Source organism: Anopheles coluzzii, chromosome X (assembly GCF_943734685.1).
Source record: "Anopheles coluzzii chromosome X, AcolN3, whole genome shotgun sequence".
In the NCBI taxonomy this organism is placed as follows: domain Eukaryota; kingdom Metazoa; phylum Arthropoda; class Insecta; order Diptera; family Culicidae; genus Anopheles; species Anopheles coluzzii.
Window position 1 is genome coordinate 15,392,824 of NC_064669.1, and position 20,072 is coordinate 15,412,895.

General features: G+C 44.8%; 1 protein-coding gene across 2 annotated transcripts; it reads left to right on the plus strand.

The window, feature by feature from the left end:
* Positions 1-4,743: 4,743 nt before the first annotated feature.
* Positions 4,744-19,971, plus strand: LOC120955825 (uncharacterized). Of its 2 annotated transcripts, XR_005751810.2 has the most exons (4): positions 4,744-5,898; positions 18,257-18,655; positions 18,737-19,317; positions 19,406-19,971. XR_005751810.2 is itself a non-coding variant. In XM_040377014.2 (3 exons), exons 1-3 carry the CDS (start codon positions 5,778-5,780, stop codon positions 19,237-19,239), a joined length of 1,023 nt encoding a protein of 340 aa, XP_040232948.1. In that variant the 5' UTR covers positions 4,745-5,777; the 3' UTR covers positions 19,240-19,971. The 2 variants fall into 2 exon arrangements, 1 of the variants encoding a protein (XP_040232948.1); XM_040377014.2 differs by having other exon boundaries at positions 4,745-5,898; positions 18,737-19,971.
* The last annotated feature ends 101 nt before the right edge of the window (positions 19,972-20,072 follow it).

Consider the following 20,072-nt stretch of genomic DNA (forward strand, 5'->3'; position numbering starts at 1 on the left):
TCGATTGAGACCCATCTTATATATAAATATTGATTTCAAGTTTGCCGGGCACACAAGGGATTACAGGTTGATGTATTTTATGATTTAATGATTTAAAGACGTGTATATTTTGATTTAATAGTTAATCGTCAACGAGTCAAACGACCTAATTAATATGAGTAACAGAACAAAATTACACAGCAGAATCAAGTCTTTTATTTCACTACGGTCACTAAACAAACCAAAAGCATTATTTGAAGCACTGGGCTGAAATATTAATTTCAAAATAATCTCAAACAATGTTAAATTTAACCGACATACGGAACATTGGGTCGGACCAACTAGCGCTAGAGCGGGGCTGAATAACCCGTAGAGTCTAGAGCAGGGGTCTCCAAACTTTTCAGTTCGCGGGCCGCATTGCTTCACAATCAACCTTGTTGAGGGCCATTTTAACGCTACCTGCAGAATGAGTGGAAGTTCAAATCTCGTTTTAATAAGAAAATACTATTGAAATATATCAAATTTCTGTAGCTTTCTTTTATTGAATCTTGATTTTCATCTTTCAAAAGTAAAACAAATCAGATAGAAAAGAAAGCTATTTAATTCAACCTTGACCCAGTCCTCGCGGGCCGCGTTGAAGGCTCTTAAGGGCCGCATGCGGCCCTCGGGCCGTAGTTTGGAGACCCCTGGTCTAGAGCATAGGGCGTAGATATCAAAGGCTATGAATCGATAGAGCCATTTAGCCGGCCAGCGATACAAAAGCTTTCTTCTAACCGAAAGAGGCTCAAGACCTAGAACACGGCACCGCGCAGCATACGGAGGAAGGTTATTGCGATCTTGCCAGGGAAGTAGACGTAGGGAATATCGCATGAGCTTTCTTTTATTTACCTTAAGAGGCTGTAGTTGGCCTCCAGACTACGCACAAATATTCCAAACACATAGGGTCGCAGCATGCTTTAGTTGCGCGGATAACCAGGCTGAGTAGTTTCCTCTGGCTACAACGTCATCGATATGCTAGGGTTATAACAGGTGAGGGTTATCAGCTGATTTTAATCAATACGTTAATCAGTTCCGTCAACATATTCGAGTTAGTTATACGTCCCTGCTTTAAGCTTGTTCAATGTAAGCATTTCGTTAGTTAGGCATACTACTTTAATTATAATGCATTTATTCAGAAATATTGAATAAATTTTAATTCATATCTAACCAGTTGAGATTTATAAAAATGTAAGAATTTTTGTGTTTAGTATTAAATTCATGGGATTTGTTGTTTTTGTTACAATACCTGACCAAATACAAAATCCAATGGTAAATTTCAAACACAAATTATTGAGTTTGATCTGTTCTTCAGAAATTCAAGCTAAACTATTAGCTTCTAGAAAGTGTTACCAGTAAAAAGAGTGTCATGCAAATATACAGTTGCTATGATACAGTTTGCTTCCGAGTTTGCATTAGTCGAATTTCGCATCTTTCAGCTAAAATATATTTCAGAAATAAAATTTTAAAAATCTAGCAATTAGCAGAACTAATAATATTACGCTTCGCATTAGTTGTGTCACTTCTGTACAATTACTATGCTTCAAGAACTGTCAAATTTAAGAATTGCGTATATCCACAACCACGAGTGACATCCGCGTATCTCATGAACAGGCTGTGTTTCACTATTCAAAAAATACGTTGACCAGTACATCATTCAAGATTGCAGTTTTATTATTTGAGTATCCCTTCCAGTCTTGTAAATACTCACGAGCTAACGTACTAAATCTGCAGCAATTATAATACAGTACTGGTATTGTTCTTTCCTTGTCATTCTTTTTCGCTAAGGTCTCTTTTACGCTTAAAATAATTTAATCATACTTAGGAACCCATAGTATAACAAATTATATATTATATTATACAATTATCACCATACGAACACTAAGGTTAATGCTGAATCACAAAGCCAAGCTTTGCCGGGACACACAGCTTTTATAAGTTTCACTGAAATATTTCACGAAACATTTCATTAGAAAGCTTGGAGCGCATTTCACAGAAGCGCGCTTTTGGCCAGTGGTTCTTAAATCGTAACTTTCGAATTCGTGATACCGGCTTGAAGTCTTTCCATTTACTACAGCCGTAAGCGACGAACTCCATTTGCAGTACGGTGTTTGGTGTAATAGAGAAACGTTCCTTTTTCTTTGTTTTTCTTTTCCTTTTTTTCCTTTATTTCACAGAAATATTGTCACGAAGTAGTGAAAGCAATTATTGTTCTGAAAAAATATGCAAGCTAAAAACAATTTAAAAACACCCCATTCGCCCCATAACACCCCTGGCGGATTATTTAAGTGCATCGAAATTCGCCAGAAACCATGGCGCATGCAGTTTTTTTTGGTATCGACCGAGACGTAATCTGTTTTATGTTAACAACTGATTGCGCCAAGAATACGCACCAGCTATGCTTAAAGGGTACAGCTTTCTCAAATCCAAAATTGAACGAAAAAAACGTATGCTTGCCAACTGTTGAGTCACCGAATCATTGGCATAATTTCCGATCCGGGCCATGCAACCACGCTCATAAATTAAGCCATAACCATTCTCGCGATGGGTGGGGAAGGGACTGTGCTGAAGAGGTTTATTGGTTTTCTATTTTACCAATTTTCCCTGCCGCGTTTCACGTTTCGTACATTTTCTTTCCCTTTCTCTTGCGGAGCTGTTCTGGTTTTGGCGATGACAACAACAACGGCAACATTAAAACGCTTCAAAATTCACTCGCCAATTTGCTGTGCCTGATGTCTGGGGCTATGAGTTTTTGTGTGTATGTTTTTGTTTCAATGTCTGCACCCCCACCATCCACTTGCCGACCTCTTGCTCTACTTCAGATGGTGTTACTTTCGTTCGATTTTGCGGTAAGTGTGTGCGTGTGTGTGTTTGACTTCTCATTTCGCGCCGTGGAGAATGTGTTACCCATACCGTGCGGCAAACAACGGCTCGATGACTAAATGGCAAACCGCGCGCCATTCGGGTTAAGCGCACCATACAGCCGGGTCCCATTTAGCGCCAGCAGTCCATGTGCTCTATCGGTGCCATGTCATCCCTACCCGCGCGCGCGCAAACAATCGATGCAGCGAAGACGTAACCGTAGCCGTAGCGTGTGGCGCCTCCAAAACCTGGCACCATCTTCACCCCGGAGAGGGTGGCTGGATGCACGAGTGTCGGGGTGCAGTGTAATCGAGAGGAGCTCGGTTGAAAAAGAAACTAACCCCACCGCTCCTAAAAACAAAAAGTCTCACACAAACACAACCACCCAATCAGACACAGCAGCGATGTGGGGATTGTGGGGCGCTCTTATGTCACATGGCCACGAAAAACCCGAGTTGGCGCATGTTTGTTGCTGTTGCTGCTCCTGCCAAAGGTGCAGAGAGGTGTTCTGCAGCGAACAAACTGTTTTAATTTTTCTGTTTTGTTTTTTGCATCACGAACAACTCTTCTCCTTCCGCGCAGCAGTTCGTCGTGGCGTGCTGTAGTGATGTGCTTTTTGGAGCGCCACGACTCCGATACCAACTCCGGCAAAATCCGAACCACGCGTTCCGCTCGGAGTCGGAGTCATGCAAAGTCGCCCGGAGTCGTTTGGAGTCGCCCGGAGTGGTTGGAAGTCGTTGGGAGTCGTTAGAAGTCGTTGAAAGTCGTTGCGAGTCGTTAGAAGTCATCCGAAGTCACCCGGAGTTGTTCGGAGTCGTCCGGAGTAAACCGAAGTCGATCGGAGTCGGAGTCGTTCGGAGTCGTCCAGAGTCGATCAGAGTCGACCGGAATTGGAGTTGATGGAGCCGTCCAGTGCAATGTGCTTGTAAACAAGCATTTCCTTGCGTTGTGTTTTTTATTTTATTTTTCACTTTGATCGTGCATTTCTTATACAGAGGCCTTTGTTTCGAAGGCCAACTCTGGACGACTTCGGACGACTCCGACTCTAAACAACACAGGGGGCCTCCGGATGACTCCGGACGACTCGGGGTGACTCCGGTCGACTCCGGACGACTTCAAACGACTCCAGATGACTACGAAAGACTCTGAAAGACTTTTGGAAATTCCGGGATATTCCGGACGATTCCGAACGATTCCGGATAATGCTGGTCGGACCTAACTTCCGGATTCGGCTCCGAAATTATTGGAGTCGTATCGGAGTGGATTCCGCATTTCTGGCAAGTTTACCCATCACTAGCGTGCTGGAGCGTGTATTGGAGTAGATGCACTCATGACGCTATGCGGCGTGTGTTGCACCTTGGCGGAGAATGGCAAGATCACACAAAGACGTCTTTTGCCGGGTTTCGTCTGCTAAGCGGTGCAGCCTCATGCGGTCAACTGTTCCATATTGTGAAGACTTCAGTGAGGCGCAAGTGCTGCACTCTTCACTTTTATTAATGAGGCTTAAGTGGACGGTTTATTGTTTTCCCCGGTTTCAGCAGCTGCCCATATTGCAGTAATTGCGCTGCTTGGTGCTGGTTGTATGAGAGAAGCCGTTTGGGTCTTTAAGACCAAGACCAACAGCCTAGCTCCTACGAGACGGTGTGCGACGTGCTGCAGTGCAGCGACATGGTCCCACCGTAGCACGGCACGAGCTAGATGATGGATGAGATCCGCCGCGCGGCATGTACGATCTCCTACCGCCTTCTGCGCACGGACCCTACCCCTAGACCCACTAGTTCTAGCCTCATTCTAATTCCCGCCCGCTTTGAGCTAGTGTATGTCAATATCCCACCGGCTCCAAACACTCCCAGCCGGACATTAAACGCTGCGGTGTGGTTCCTGGGAGCGCCCATAGTGTCACCCCAACGTGTCTTGTACTCGCAGCACAACGGCAACAGCAACAACAACAACAAAAACGAGGTGTGCTATCGTTCAGCCTCTCTCGCGCCCCCCTTCCCAGTGCTACCACCTGTGTGCATTCAGCAGGGCAAAAAAAGAGGCCCACACCAACACACCAACACACGAGTGCGCCCAGCCAGCCCAGAAGGGTGCCTACGGATGCCGACACGGCCGAAACTTCGTGCGCGCACGGCTTCCCCTACCAAGGTGCCCCTCCCCACTCCTCCATCCCCTCTCCACATCTTGGTCGAAAACAAAGCAGCAGCATTGCGAGCTAGTGTGCGAGAGTGAAGGGGCGAAGCGGACACCCGCCGACCCAACCGAGCCCGCGGGCCTGAAGAAAGTGAAAAGTGGTTTTTCTCACCGAGCGAGCCGAGGGAAAAGTAAACAGCGCGCGCGCGCTCAGATTGGCAAAGCCCGTCGGCACGGTAACATCGATAGTACGAGCGCACGCGCGAGCGTTGGGCTCACACACTCAAAAAAAAAAACCCCCCGAACGGCCGAAACGGGTCCCCGGACAGGCAGGCGGCTCACCAGTGTGTGTCCCCCGCGCACAGTGTTGCGGTGGTGCCGTTTGAGAACGCGTGCAGGGCTGTAGAAAAAAAAAACTGGAGCAAAGTTTCGGCCGCATTGTCAGCATCGTTTGCGCACCCGTCTAGTCAGCCTGCTGCCCGATGGTGTGATGGTTCTGAGCTTCAAACCCGCGTCCGTGCCCGTTAGAGTGTTACCGTAGAGAGTGCGTGTGTGTTCGTGTGTGTGTATGAGGAAGATATCCTTATCGTCCGGGTGTGTATGTGTGAAACGGGCGCAGCTAAAATTGGGGCAAACCACGGCACACCACAAAGACGCCGCGCGAAAGCGTGAACCGCTCGGACAGTGCGCGCAGTGCCAGCAAGTGGCCGGTTATGCAACCGGCTTAACGACCGAGCCGCTACTACAACTGAAAGCGAGAGTGCGAGATGTGTTACTACCGGTTTACCTGGTGCGTTCTGCTGGTCGCTGGCATTGCTTCCCGCGCAACCGGTGACAGCAGGTCGTCCAAATCCACAATCAGCCACCATCAATCAGCGTCTAGCGATGGTAAGTCCGGCCGGGGAAGCATTACAGGAGGATAGCTCTCGGAGGGTAGGGAGAAAGGCCCTCGAGCACCCTGCCGAGGACCCTCCCGGAGACGAGATCCAGATGGACTGGTTCCTGGGCATTACTTTCTCCACACACAAACACACTTCCAACGCAATCACCTCGAACGCATTGAAGTCTAAATGTGGGGAAGGGCTGAAGCACAGGGGAAGGGAAGATTGTTTGTTGGTGGACCATCAAACGAGTGTACGTAAGTTCACCTCCGGGGATGGGAAGCTGCAAAAAAAACCCCCTGTGCAACGCCACGCCAAAACCATTCATTACGCTCTATCCAGTCCCTTCCGTGCTTCGGGAAGCTCTGCGCAAGCAAGCAAATGCAACCAGCCGAAGGGCCAGACAGGGCGGGCAGAGTAGGAAGGTGTCCGCACACCAGGCAGAAGAATAGCAATTTTGGCGTTTTACGCTGAGAAACACTTCGGGGGAGGTTGCGCCGAAAACCGAAACTTCCGACGCGGAACTCTCCACTGTGTTGCGCTGCGCAAACACAAACACACTAGCAACAACAACAAAAAAACAACAACAACACCAGTGGGGTGGGGTGGTGGATTACTGTTTCATAATAGGCATGCCGTTTTTTCCCTCTCTACCTCTCTGTTTTTCTCCAACCGGGCATTTCTCCTACACTCCCGTACGGTCCATGGCCGATGGCACACCTTGCGTGCCCATTCGGCGCTCCCCAGCATCGCGGCGCTCAACTATCACCGCGTCGGCATTTCTATTGCCGCCGTTGCTTGCCCACCGTTGGTTCGGAGCTGTTACTTCGCTCGCTTTCGATCATCACCGTCCATCACCTGTGCGGGAGGGGGTGCCATGCTGTATCGTAACCATCTTCGGGGCATCAAGACGTGCGATTTTGGGAAAACGCGCGTCCAAAACACTTGCCGTAATAGGCGAACTGTTGCGTTGGCCACGGCTGGCCAGGAGGCTGGACCGCATTTTCTCTGCGCACTGGACGCGTCCGACTGCCCCGGGGCGTAAACTATTATGTTACGTTAGACGAGGCGTGTAAAGAGTCGCCGCCATAGCCATCCTATGAAGCGTTGGACACCCCTCGTGGACGGGTAATCCAAGCGCCGTCCCCGCTCGATGGGGACACCAACTGGACGCGTCCAGTCACTCGTGACGAAAGGCATCGTTTTGTTTTCTCTCTTTCTCTCTTTCACTTGCCGGAAATACGGCCGTGCACAAAGCGGAAAAGCTTCCAAACCGGTCAGTTATGGCGACAACGCATCTCCGGGTGTACGGGTTTGGTGGCCCGATGGAAAGATCTTGCAATAGAGATATCGCGTGGTATGCACTTGCACATCAGCCTCATTAGCATTACACAGCACACCAGCATACGCTCAATAAACATATTGAAGTTACTGGACGGTGCACTGGTCGCCATCAGCGTCGCCTTACCGAGACGACTCGGTGCCAGAAAGACGAGTTTCAGCTCTGAAGAGCATCGAGTGGCTACATCTAAAAGAAAAACTTCCTCAACCACCTAATATGAGCATCTTCAGACAGCATTGTACTTTCGTAATCTTCTTTCTGGGTTCGTCTTCCACACAATCAACTCTGGCAACTCGCTCAGCACTATAGAGTGCCCTTTAAGTGAGCAAGAGCTTTATTAAAGTTGCAAACTCTACAATGTTTCCGTTGGTTTTCTCAATCAGGACATTTGAAGAACTCAGGATTTATGAAAGAATTCAGACTTCAAATTAAATTCTTTTCTTTTCGTACAATGCCCGGAATCAGCCCTCGGGAGCCTAAAATGAGGTCCACTATGGCGTAGTAAAGGCTAAAATAAATGGATTATTAGTTTGACCATTTCAATCAAAATTCTATCTTTTGACTCATTGGCGTCCATGTTTCTGTGTATCGAAACGAGTCGTGAACTGAAAATTTTGAATACTTTTAGCCTAAACAGTCATTAAGTTCTCCTGTATTTATGGTCTCTCAAGTAAATAATTTACAGATTGGGAATGTCTACAAACGTATGAGAACTGTGCTTGTTTTTGGAAAATTATTACATCTTTCACCGTTTTCGAGCCAAAATAAACAATGACTAACTGCTTTTGAACATTAACTGTAAGTAAACATTTGACGTTCAGCTGAAATACTAATACCTCTCTGAACTTCGTTCAATCGTAATCCAAAAAAGAAAACTCCATAAGTTGATCCGTTTGCTGTATGGAGTTTAGATTTTTGATTGTGCCTTCATTTACAAAAATACTTTGAAAATATTTACCAATAATTTATCCCAATACCTTTAAAATTTATAATTGACTATTAAATTAGTACAAAATCAATTAAAACGAAGCCAGACAATTTAATTTTAACAAAATTAACATCAAAGAAACGACCCTGGGTAATATAAACGTAAGTCAATATTGAGGAAAGCAAATGTTTAGTTACGATTGAACAATGTTCAGAAAGGCATTAGAATTTCAGTGTGCCGTCAAATGATTATGTGTACTAGAACAATGTTCAAAAGCACCATAACACTGTTTACTTGGGCTCCAAAACGATGTACCTTATGTATCAGCTTCCAATTTTAGACTCCAATCGTTTATTGAATTTTTCTTTTAGGTTCATGTTTTCAAATTCGCTGAAGCTAGATAGCATTTTGTAAATACAAATTTGGGAATCACATGCTTAAAATAGAACATATCGGTAAAAAGATAGCAGCACATCATATCCTTCAATTTCTAGAAACCATTCGTTTTGAAGAATTGATGAAAGAATTGATGATTTTATGGTATTCTGTGATAATATCAGATCTAGTATGTTATTCAGGTTAAAACCAGATTTTTAAGACATTCCAAGTTAATAAAAACTGTCTTTCAGACTGACGGTTACTCTTAAGTAGCACTGAAATAAAGTTCTTTCAAATATGCTTGTTGTAAGTCTGGTATGAAAAATCAATCGAGACGGGCAGCCGACAAAAACAGTTGGCTACAAATAGCCAGACCAACTCCCGAAGGTGACTTTAAAATACGCTTACAAAATTCAGATCTCACCCAAAGAATAGGGAATTTTCTTATGGGTAATCATCGGAAATATTTTTTTTTTTGTCTAATGTCATTAAATTATCGATTGGTCCTTCAAATTTGGATTTACCGGCGTTATTTTTTAATTCACCGGTGTTAAATTATTTTCTTAAATTGATTTTAGCACATTGAAAACCGCGAAAACATCCGAAACTTCGATCCATTTCTCGCTAAGGTTTTGATGTCGAGAACAAATGGCTTGAATCGACTCTGGAATCGATAGTACACGTAGTCGTTATGGATAAAACTCTTGCTAGACATATTTCCACGAAAACCTCGAAACCGCAATTAGAAGCGGGATAGTTTAGTAGCAAAGTGGAACTGAGTTTCTTCACATTATTCAACTCGACGTCAAGACATCAGAATAAGCCTGAAAATCGACTTAATTACTGATGAATTTTAGTAACTAAGGATTGATGGTACAGCGACGACACAATGCGCACCTTTTTTTCTTTTCTAACTGGGGGTAAGTGTGTGGGAGTGTAGCCGACATTGGTGTATGGTGTACTCTCCGCAAAAAAACCACGTCCCAATAACGAGCGAAAATGGCGAGCTAGACCTTCGTACGGGCAGCTTTGTTGTAGCGCTGTAGCGTTGTCTCATATTACTCCTATTTTACCACAAACCACACATACACACGCATTCGCCCAGCCTGCCCAGCGTCGGTGTGGAGTTTCTGTTCTCACCCACGGTTCATGACAGCGCCCTCCCCTCCATTGCAGCTTCTGTCTTATGTTTTCTGTACTTCGAACCCAGCAAACCCAACCAACTTGGAGGCACCTCGCCAGTACCAATAGACTCTCACATACACACACAGACTGGGGGGTAGCAGCTACAATTGCTCTGTAAACCACCCGCCTCCACACTGGCACCTCTCGGCCAACATACCAGTTTTTTCCGAGGGGACCAATTTTCTCAACCTTACTCCTGCTGCAAATATGTGCTTGTAGATGTGTGTGTGTGTACAAACAAACGGTCATATGCTGCGCCGTTCGCTCAATTGTGCTGCATGCTGCCAAATTGGGTTGCATCGGTGGTACTGGCGGTCCATTGCACGCGTACACCCCCTTCCCGCCAAACGAACACACACACAGCACACAGGCTGCGGGCCGGTCTTTGTGCCCGCAACGAGCCTACAATTATGGCTGGCTAATATTTGTACCATTTACCCTTGGCCCGCTGATGTGTCGCATGTGTGCACATGGCTCTCCCCTGCCTCGCTGCGTGCAGCGTCCGTGGCATAATGCATTCGGTTTCCGTTTCGCGGGAAGTAAATGATCACGGCACATTTCCGCACACCGTACATCATCTGCATCTCGGCTTCTGCCACGTTCTCGGCTTGCTCGTCTAGATTAATGGCACAGAAACAGTGCGGCACAAGTTGTTAAGGCAGCAGTATGCTGGATTTTTGCATCTCGAAAGCGGTGTGTATGTTATTTTTTCTCTTTTCTTACTCTCCCCTAGCCTAGCTAAGGTTGGAGGTCTTTTGCTACAATTATTTATGGCAACGACTTTGACATTAAGCTAAGTTGCTTCGCGTTGAGAAGTTGGAGGCTGAAATGCGGTTAGAAATTAAGCCTCGCTACTTGCACAGTGTACGCGTGTACACATTGTAGGTAGCTTTTGTGCCGGAAACGGTGAATGTTGAACTCGTGGCACACGCGGTCCAACCGCTCCCAAAAAAATAAAACCTCTCCATGGTCTGAAACAGGTTTCCAAGCCCAGGTTTTCGAGCGACGCTGTTCTAAAACGCTCCGCCAGAACCTTACCACGCTCGCACCGTGTACTTTCGCTTTTCGTCGATCTGGGCCGACACCGCTTTACCGTTTTGTAGCCTTACTCTTTACCCTTACGCAGCCGCCGCCTGACAGCCGGGCCACAGACGGTGGATAGGGCAGGTCTGAACTCCCCCACGGTGGTGTTGAAGGTGCGTGCGTATGGCGGAAGTCAGCGGCATCGATCGATCACAGCGCAGCAGAAACCGTTTGCCGAAGGCACTAACCTTGAGCGGGTGCTGGACGACTACAGCAACGAAAAGATCTCTTTCTTCTTCCCCTGCCCCCTTCCTTCTCTCCCTTCCTTAGCGGGATCGGAAAGTTTTGCAAGCACTGCGGTCAATCCCCTCCCCCTGCCCCAAGCCCGAAGAAGTCGATCCCAATCGGCATACAGCGTGTAGTGTTGGGTAAATCTGATTCAGATTCATGAATCTGAATGAATCCTTGAAAAGTTTCAATGAATCTGAATCTCGATTGTAAAGATTCACGAATCTTGAAACATTCATACAGCTTTAAATTCTTCTTCGAGTAACAACCTACGTGATCATGCCAGCCTATACCGACATTCAAGACTTCTTGGTACCACGCAACGGGGTAGTCTGTTTTGCTACGAGGAGACGGTCCCATGCGTGACTTTAACCCTCGACGGGCATGTCGTGCGAGTTAACCACTGTACCATAAGATCGCACAAATTCAATAATTTGAAAAGTATACCTGTCTAATGATTCATGAGTCCCTCGAGATTTATTAATCTTCACCGGAATCTTTATCAGGGATCTATAAAGAATCTTTATAGATTGATGAATCCTTCGAGATTCATGAACAGTGCTGCAAAATTTAACTGTCAATGTCATAAAAAAATCTGACTGAAACAAAATCCATATCAGCGTCACGTACGTCACGTAGTTGTGATAATCAGAGATGATACTCAAAACGATTGGTGTGACCAATACATGCTTAGTGACATTTTAGCAGCCAACGCCTGGTCAGTCACTTTGACTTTTTTCATAACTTTTTTTTTATTGTGATCAGTTTTACAAAATGTCACTGGCAAAGTCATGACAAATTCCTACTGAAACAAAATCATGTCAGCGTCACGAGCTATACTGTGATGATCCTAGGCGATGATCCTAGGCGATGCTCCACAGACTTGATGTCATTGTGTGCAACCAACTCTTGGTCAGTCACCTGGTCGCAACATTTTCAGTCAGTGATCATCACATGCTTGGTGTCATTGTGTGCAACCAACTCTTGGTCAGTCACTTGGGCGCAACATTTTCAGTCGGTGATCATCGCGATGAGATATGCGGTGCATGCGAGTGTTTCCAAGAAACAAAATGAGCATGTTTTGTCGCTCTGTTTGACCCGACAGATAATCAAAACAGATAGAGGGAGAAAGCATGCTCATTTTGTTACTAGAGCCCACGCGCCAATTATATTCCAAGAATGTCGTGATTATCGCCGACAAAAATGTTGTGACCATGTGAGTGACCAAGAATTGGGTGCTAGTCAAAATATCAACAAGCATGTGATTGATCCTCCAACTGTTTGAATCTCGTCACTGATCATCTCAGTTGTTTACGTGAGCTGATTTGAGCTTCGTTTCTGTCATTAGTATTGATGACTGTAACAGTGGCATTTGGCAGCACTGTTCACAGCCACAAAAAATCATGATTATGCTTGCGCCGGCATTAAAATCAGCTTGTTAGTCAGAGTATCGCGTTGGACTCAAGCACTCGCACGTCGCGTTTGGCACGCACTTTTATTGAGTATCGGCAGTGAGCATCAAGCTACCACGTATATGTTCACTGTTTTCATTGGTGAAAATCTCGTTATGCTCATGACATTTTGCAGCACTGAATCATGAATCGTGAATCTTAAATTATTTACGAATCCTCAAAGATTCCCGAATCTTCAGAGATTCGATTCGAGATTCGAATTACTCATCGCTGAAGATTCATACAAATGAATCTCAACAAGCGATTAATGAAACCCAACACTACCAGAGTGGCACTAGTGAGATTTAGCAACGCATGGTGATCACGGACCCGATAGAACGCTGCCAGATCTTGGTGCTTGGGTGGGATGGCTTGGTGGGTGCAAAATTGGGCAAGGCTTCACTTTATCGATCAGCCTGCACCAGCACAAAGAGCGCCCAGTAAATCCTAATGCAACCCGTAAAGCGCTTAGGAGGACTTTCTATCAGCGAAACGGTTCATAACAAACTGTTGCCCAAAAAGGTATTACAACAACAACAACAAGAACAACAAGAAAGGGCTTATTGCGAGAATTATGCTTTCCAGCTCCACACAAAGACCTTTGCCTAACGGCCCATCAGCACCATCGCAATGGCAGGCTGGCTCGTGCCAATGCTCTTCCGCATCTGCCGCGCTTGAACCCCTCCCCTTTGCGCTGCGAGCGTTCTGCGCGCGTTCGTGAGTTCGTGCCCTAATGCGCGCTTGAGCTTATCCGACCGTTTTGGTTGCTGTTTATTTTTTTTTTGTCTTGTGCTATTTGCTCGACGCGTGCGCAGTCACGGCTCGATTTGCCATGCCGGCCATTTTTGTTTTCTTCTTTCGATTTACCATTTACCCGCGAATCGATTCTAAGCGAAGCGGTTGCGCAAAAAGCTTTGGCCCGCATCGTCGATGCCTTTCGCCCATGCCATTGCACAATTCTTAGCATGGGTTGGTGAGGTTGATTTGTGTGTGTGGTAGTTTGTATTATTTTTTGTTTTCAACCCAACAACCCTAAAACCTTCTAGCAAATGCTTCACCGAAAGCTTCGCCGCTCGACCAAAACCAAACCCGCCTGCCCAACAAGCGGCAATATTACGATTTGAAACCGACGCGCATGATTAACGATCATGCAAGGGTTTGAGGAAACGTTGGTGTCCAACAATCGCCAGCAGGCGGTGTTCTACCGTGTGCTTCCTTCTTTGCCTTTGGGCGATTAGGTGTGTGTGTGTGCGCGCGCTCCATTAGGCACCTGTGAGCAGCCGTGAAGCTGAATTACTTAACGCATGCCGCACTAATATCGTCCATGGGTGCGCCGGCATGACGTATCGAACGTAGCTCCTCCGCTTGTCTCGCTTGTGTCATAAGGGCCCTGCGGTCGAGCGCGTTTGGCCGCGTTAATTGATGCAGCAAAACACATTAGTGTTAGCTCTCGCTCCATTCCAGCGTGTTTTCCACCCAGCGCGCTGAGAGGAGATTGTTTCCTCATTTCCACTAGGAAATGATGGTTGGGAGCTGCCGGCTGGTGGTGACGGAATCGGGATCGGACAGGGTCACCGAACGGTAACACCATCCTGGGGCATACATGTTGTCTGTGAGTTAGTGTAGTAGTAGTCTATGCATCAAGGTCATGCCATGCCTTTCGCTTTGGACGCGTCAGGATCGCATGAACGGGAGATCAGATAACAGGGGAGGGCGTAGCGTTTGCAGCTAAATATAAAAAAAAATCTTAAAAGTCGCGAATCTATCAAAATGAACTGTTTGATTCGTGCTCGAAACGTCATCCGTATCCTTCCAAGCAGCACTTGGAATCAACGCCCGAGAGGTTTATCTTAATCATTGACCATTTTAACCACCGCCTACAGGTATCGCGACGGCTTGGGGCTAAAGGGGAAGTGATTAGCACGCCACAGTTCCTTTCTATTTGCCTTTCTAAGTTGGGAAGCATGAGCTACGCTCGAAATTGTCACTGCGGGGAAAAATTACCTCGCACCATCTAGGCCTCTCTCTCTCTCTCTCTCTCTCTCTCTCTCTCTCTCTCTCTCTCTCTCTCTCTCTCTCTCTCTCTCTCTCTCTCTCTCTCTGAACAGTGACAGGCTACATTCTGTTCAGAATTGCTTGTCTAATATTAACGTTTATCCAAGGTGATTAGCGTATTAGCCCACAAATACTCCATAAACTCCCCATTTTTTTTTAGCCTGGATCTATAACTAGACAACCAATATAAGCTTCTGTCAAGTGAACAAGCTGTAAAGTGTAGTTATTCTGTTATCACTGAAGGCATATAAAGCTATTAAAGCCTAAAGAATCTCATCTCTTTATGGGTTTCTAGATTGCCACATGTACAAGACAGTCCCATAGGAATCGTATCAAATTCCAAGCGTTCTTGTTGGATTCGTTAAGTCTATTCATTACAGGGTAGGACAGAAACTATGTGCGAAATTCCTTAGGTTTATTTTTTTAAATAATGTTATTACAATAATGTTATTATGCCATACACATTGGTTTGTCTTGTATGGTCTATTAAGCATATAATATGGCTCACTTAATTGTACATAACTCTGTAAACACTATTTGTTAAATCCATATCGAGGTCCTAAACTAATATCATATTGTTATTGATATTTTCTTGAGTTTTTTTTTTTTTAATTTTGTCCCAATATTTTTCCAATTAAAACGCATGCGTATGAGCAATATGCCACAAAAACTTTCACTGCACACAAAAACAACAACATAATTTGAATGATATCATAACAACTCAAATGTAAGCAGCATGTTGAGCTTAAACAACAAGTGTAAACTTTTTTTTTTGTACACTAAACAATTTGACCCAAAAAGTATATCAGGGCTATGCTGTAACAATCATGATATAAAAAAGCGTTTCAAAAACTACCATTTTTTGTGCATCTGTGAAATGTTTCATTCACATGGCTGACACATATTGGAGCTAGCAATTGACAATCATGTCAAAGAAAAAAGAATAAATTGAAATTAGATCAGAAAGATTTTCCTTATCTCTCCTTTAGGCCATAAGTGATGTAATCGTATGTGATGTATTCGTGTTAAGATCGTATTCAGTGTCAACTGTCAGAGAATAATTAAGCTTTGATGTAGATATAGAGTCTTATTTTCTCTAATTTGCCTGCTTCGTGCTGAATACGAGCATATTCGCTTTTCATCTGATTGCGATTACGATCTTTACGTATGCTACAAACTGTACGTTGCGACAACCATTCGAGAGTTTGAGCCTTCAAAGCGTTCGATTGGAACTTTCTAGCAACGCATTGCTTGCTGCACTCTTGACGGCATCCATTTGGAGCTGTAGCTTCTTCTCGCTCGCTTGTTTCTATAAATTCATTATCGGCTGAGGTTCTGGTCTTATTTAGACCCAACCACCGTGTAGCTTTTTCGGCATTTTTTTATCTTTGTCCAAATTATAACCTTCTTTGATATATTAATATAAATTGAATTCGTTGTAAGCAATAATCAAGTTTTTTTTTCGCTTCACAACGACGCTTTCTCGTTCAGTCGCAATTCTTCAGTTGGCACTTTATAGAAGGATTTTTTTTATTCATGCAGAGAGCCAGTAGCGATTTTTGTCATACGTACACTATTATTGGTATCATCTGTTAGTAATTGCTAGTGTCAAAATTCTAGGATATCATAAAAATATAACAATAGCTTGAGATCAAACATCTACTACAATTATTATGGGTCGCATCCAACAGGTTCACACAATGCTAATTAATCGCATTGATGAAACTAAAGGTGAGATAATATTTTATTTGTATTTCAACCGAATAAAAGGCAAAATGCCACAAAGGTTAGCACGTCAGTTTAATTTGACAGTTATAATCTTCAAAAAAAATGAACGAAAATAATGTATTATTGGTTACCCTGGTACAACAGTGTGGAATGTCCATCATATGATGTTAGCTGTTTATTATTTGGACTGAAAACATCTAATTGTTTATTTTTTCATAAGGTGATTACTAGGTAGTCCAGCTATGAATCCATATTTCTTTTCCTGAAAGAATGATGAGGTCTAGGAATTGTTAAACTAAAGATTTTCGTTCCACAGTCTTCTGCATTAATGACCCGATTATGCAAATGACAAATTCTTATAATTAACTTACAGGTTTTTTCAGTGGTTCGCATACTAGTGGGATACTTTTTTTTATTATTGATTTTTAAAGAGACTTTGAGCCTTTAGACTTCATTCTCCTCTAAAATGCTTTCTTGACTCTTTCTTTTGGGAAATACACTTTATATCAGCGGTCGGCAAAGTCCAGCCCACGGGCCAAATGCGGCCCGTCAAAACATTCTATCCGGCCCGCGAAAATAGATGCCTGGTTTTGAAAGATAGGAAGAACCTATTCGTATAAAAAATACTGAACATCTTTTAGTATGACATTTCCTACTGTCGAACTCTTCCAACTTTAATTAATGTAGCATTGATTGACGGACTAATCAATATGGTCGAACTCGTGGTTAAAAATTCCTATATGTAACTGTAATGTGGCTTCTACATGACAATGCTCATCTCGATTTGATAATTGAAACACATATTTTAAAAACACCTGGTACGGTTTGCTTTTTTTACGAGTCCAACGATTATACACTCTTGCTTCTTGAGGTTACACAATTTTTAAGAAGCTTGTTTTAAGGGTATCAGTTATCAATTTGTCTGACATGGTATTACTGGCTCGTAAAGCATTACAATAGTTGTTGAGTGAACGTTTATCTCGATATTTTTTCAGTCGTAATTTTTCAGGCTTTTACCATCCCCAGATTAAATCCCCAATATTTTTTGCTGCATGGAACGAATCCATGCAGATTTTTAATCTGAAGAATCTTTAATTAATTTGAAGGATTGTAAATTAAAGGTAAAACATTGAACCTTGATTGGATGAAATAATAATTTTAAAAAATCAATTATCATGTTTCCAAAATTTTGTAGTGAAATAGTTTAAGTGTAAAACAGAAATCTGGATTATCCTGGCTCGCAGCACTCGATAATTTAATAAATTAGACCCTCTACCTCAATAGTTTGCCGACCGCTGCTTTATGTAATGAGAAGTGGACTGTATGGCACACTTTTAGGATAGTCTTATTGGCAATTCATATTGGATTTGTCCAAAAAGGGTGCTATAGAGTCAAATTCCCATCACATAAAGCTCATTTCGTGTAAGAGTCATTAAAGTATACCACAAGTATGAGAAACCCTGAAAAACCATGTCAAATAGACTTAAATGTGCTAATGAAGCAGATTAGGAATTATTGAAGATACAATTTCAGACAGCAACGTTCTCTCTTTTCGTTAATTTATTTCCTTTAAAATGTTTTACATGTGCGATGAATTTTCATTCTTTGCTCTGAGCTTTATTGTGTCAAAGTTCTGTTCGATTTAGATGTGATATTATATTTGTTATGTAGGCAGTATGTGTTATGTTTGACAAATAATCTAAACCCAAAATAAATATACATAGAACGTCCTTCAATTACCGCAAATTTCATTGTGCATTTATTGTTTTACAATAGTTTTGATCACAAAGGGTCATTTGATAATAAATAGATGCAGTAATTTTGAATTTTGATTCAACATCAGTTATGAAAAGACAACGCACCATACTTACATAATATTCGAGGTGGACTTCGGTGAGAGTACTGAACCCACACGCCGTAAAACCCACGGAACCGAGGTTGACGACGCACTTTGCTAATCGTTCCTGTCCGCTCCTTTCTTTTCCAGAGTCATTCACCCCGCTCTCGCTGTACGGTGGCAGCCTCTTTCCTGCCGACGTTTCCGGCGACGAGCAGGCACCGTTCGCGCCGACCCTGCCCGTACCGGAAAAGCAGGTTTTGGAGCTAGGCGGCGAACCCGCTGCCGTAACCGGCCGCACCGGCACCCGATCTCAGCCGCAGGCGGATGTGGAGCACCTCAATCCGGCGGCCCAAAAAATCTATCCCACCTTCTTCCGCAACATCCCACCATTGGGGCACTCGCGGCCCTACTACCAGTCGACGGAGGCGGCGATCGAGCAGCGGTTCAACAAGCTGCGGAGTGGTGGTGTGGCGGCCGCCCCCGTCCCCCTGCCGGAGGTGGTCGCATCGCCCCTGCTCGGTTCGGGCGATTTCGGCATCATCAAGGGTAAGAGACACGCGGTGAGCCTGCTGGTTGGTGCCACGACTAACCTTCATCTCTCTCCCGCTCACTTTCTCTCACCATCAGGTGGTACCTTCTACTACGACACGGACGTGCCGGGCAAGGGGTTCGTGGACGAGTACTACGGGCTCGGGTACAGCGGCAACAATGGGCACGGTCGGCCCCAGCTCGCCTACCTGGTGCAGAAGCCCCAGAAGGAGGAACAGTTCTCCAACTTCCGCGACTTTGCGGACATCAACATCTCGAACGATCCGGCGTACTCGCACCATGCGCCCCTGTACATGGGCATGGACGGGCGTGGGAAGCTCGCAATACCGCCGCCATCGTCGGTGGCACCTGCCACAGTACCTGAAACCAGCACGGCCGATCCGGCGGTGAAGCGCGAACCGGATAACATACTGGACGAGCTGCGGTCGCTCGATGCGGCACCGGATTCGAAGGGCCGGCTGCGAAGCAAGGCGAAAAAGGAAACGCTGCTCGAGCGGAAAAAGCGACCAAAGTACGGCAAGAGCGTCAAGAGTGCCGCGGAGCCGCCGGAGGGTGAAGATTACATGGTAGCGGCGAGCTAAGCCAGTGGACCCCGTGGGGGGACCTAATCAGACTTGAGCGACAACAACGACAAAAAAACGACTTAATTGTACATTAAGGTTGGGGCTAGCGAATGTCACACGCTGTTGGTGCATTGGTAGCCACCGTTTAGTTCGTTAGTAATTTTCTTCCCTCCCCTCCCACTAGCGTTCCAACCTTTCAGCTCGTTCCAATCACCACTCATTCTCATCACTCGAACGGCCACATGGAACGGAACTAGATGATTTGCACGTTACCATCAAGCTCATATTCATTATCATCATCATTACTCATCGCTCATCTGGGACGGAGAAAAAACGGCCACATGCTCACCCTGTAGTCGACCAACTCTGTACTCCTGGAATTTCGTCGTACTAGCGTAGATAGCAGTAGAATAATTTTCCCAACGTCGCACACTTCCGTTCGGGTGCAGTACAGGCTTATCGACACCGGCATCAACACCTTCCTATCCCTCTCTCGGGACACTAAGTAATCCCCCGGGAGTGTGTTTATATATGTGTGTCACCCTCTACCTACGCGGAGGCTACTACACAGCTAATGACGACCGAATAGGTTCTGGCGGGAGGGCGCGTTGGTCGATAACGATTTCTGTACTTGCCACCTATCTGGATGTGATCGCATCGTACGTTGCAGTGGGAAGATCAAAATTGTGTGCTCCTTACATGGCATAGTTGAATAAAAACAAAGTTTTACCTTTAAAAAGACAAACACAACCAACTGTGCATTGCAAACATGCGTGTTTATTTATGCTCCGCCGAGACTTCCCGAAGTCTTTATCTGGGATGTTACGTCTATATCTCGGATGTTATGTCTA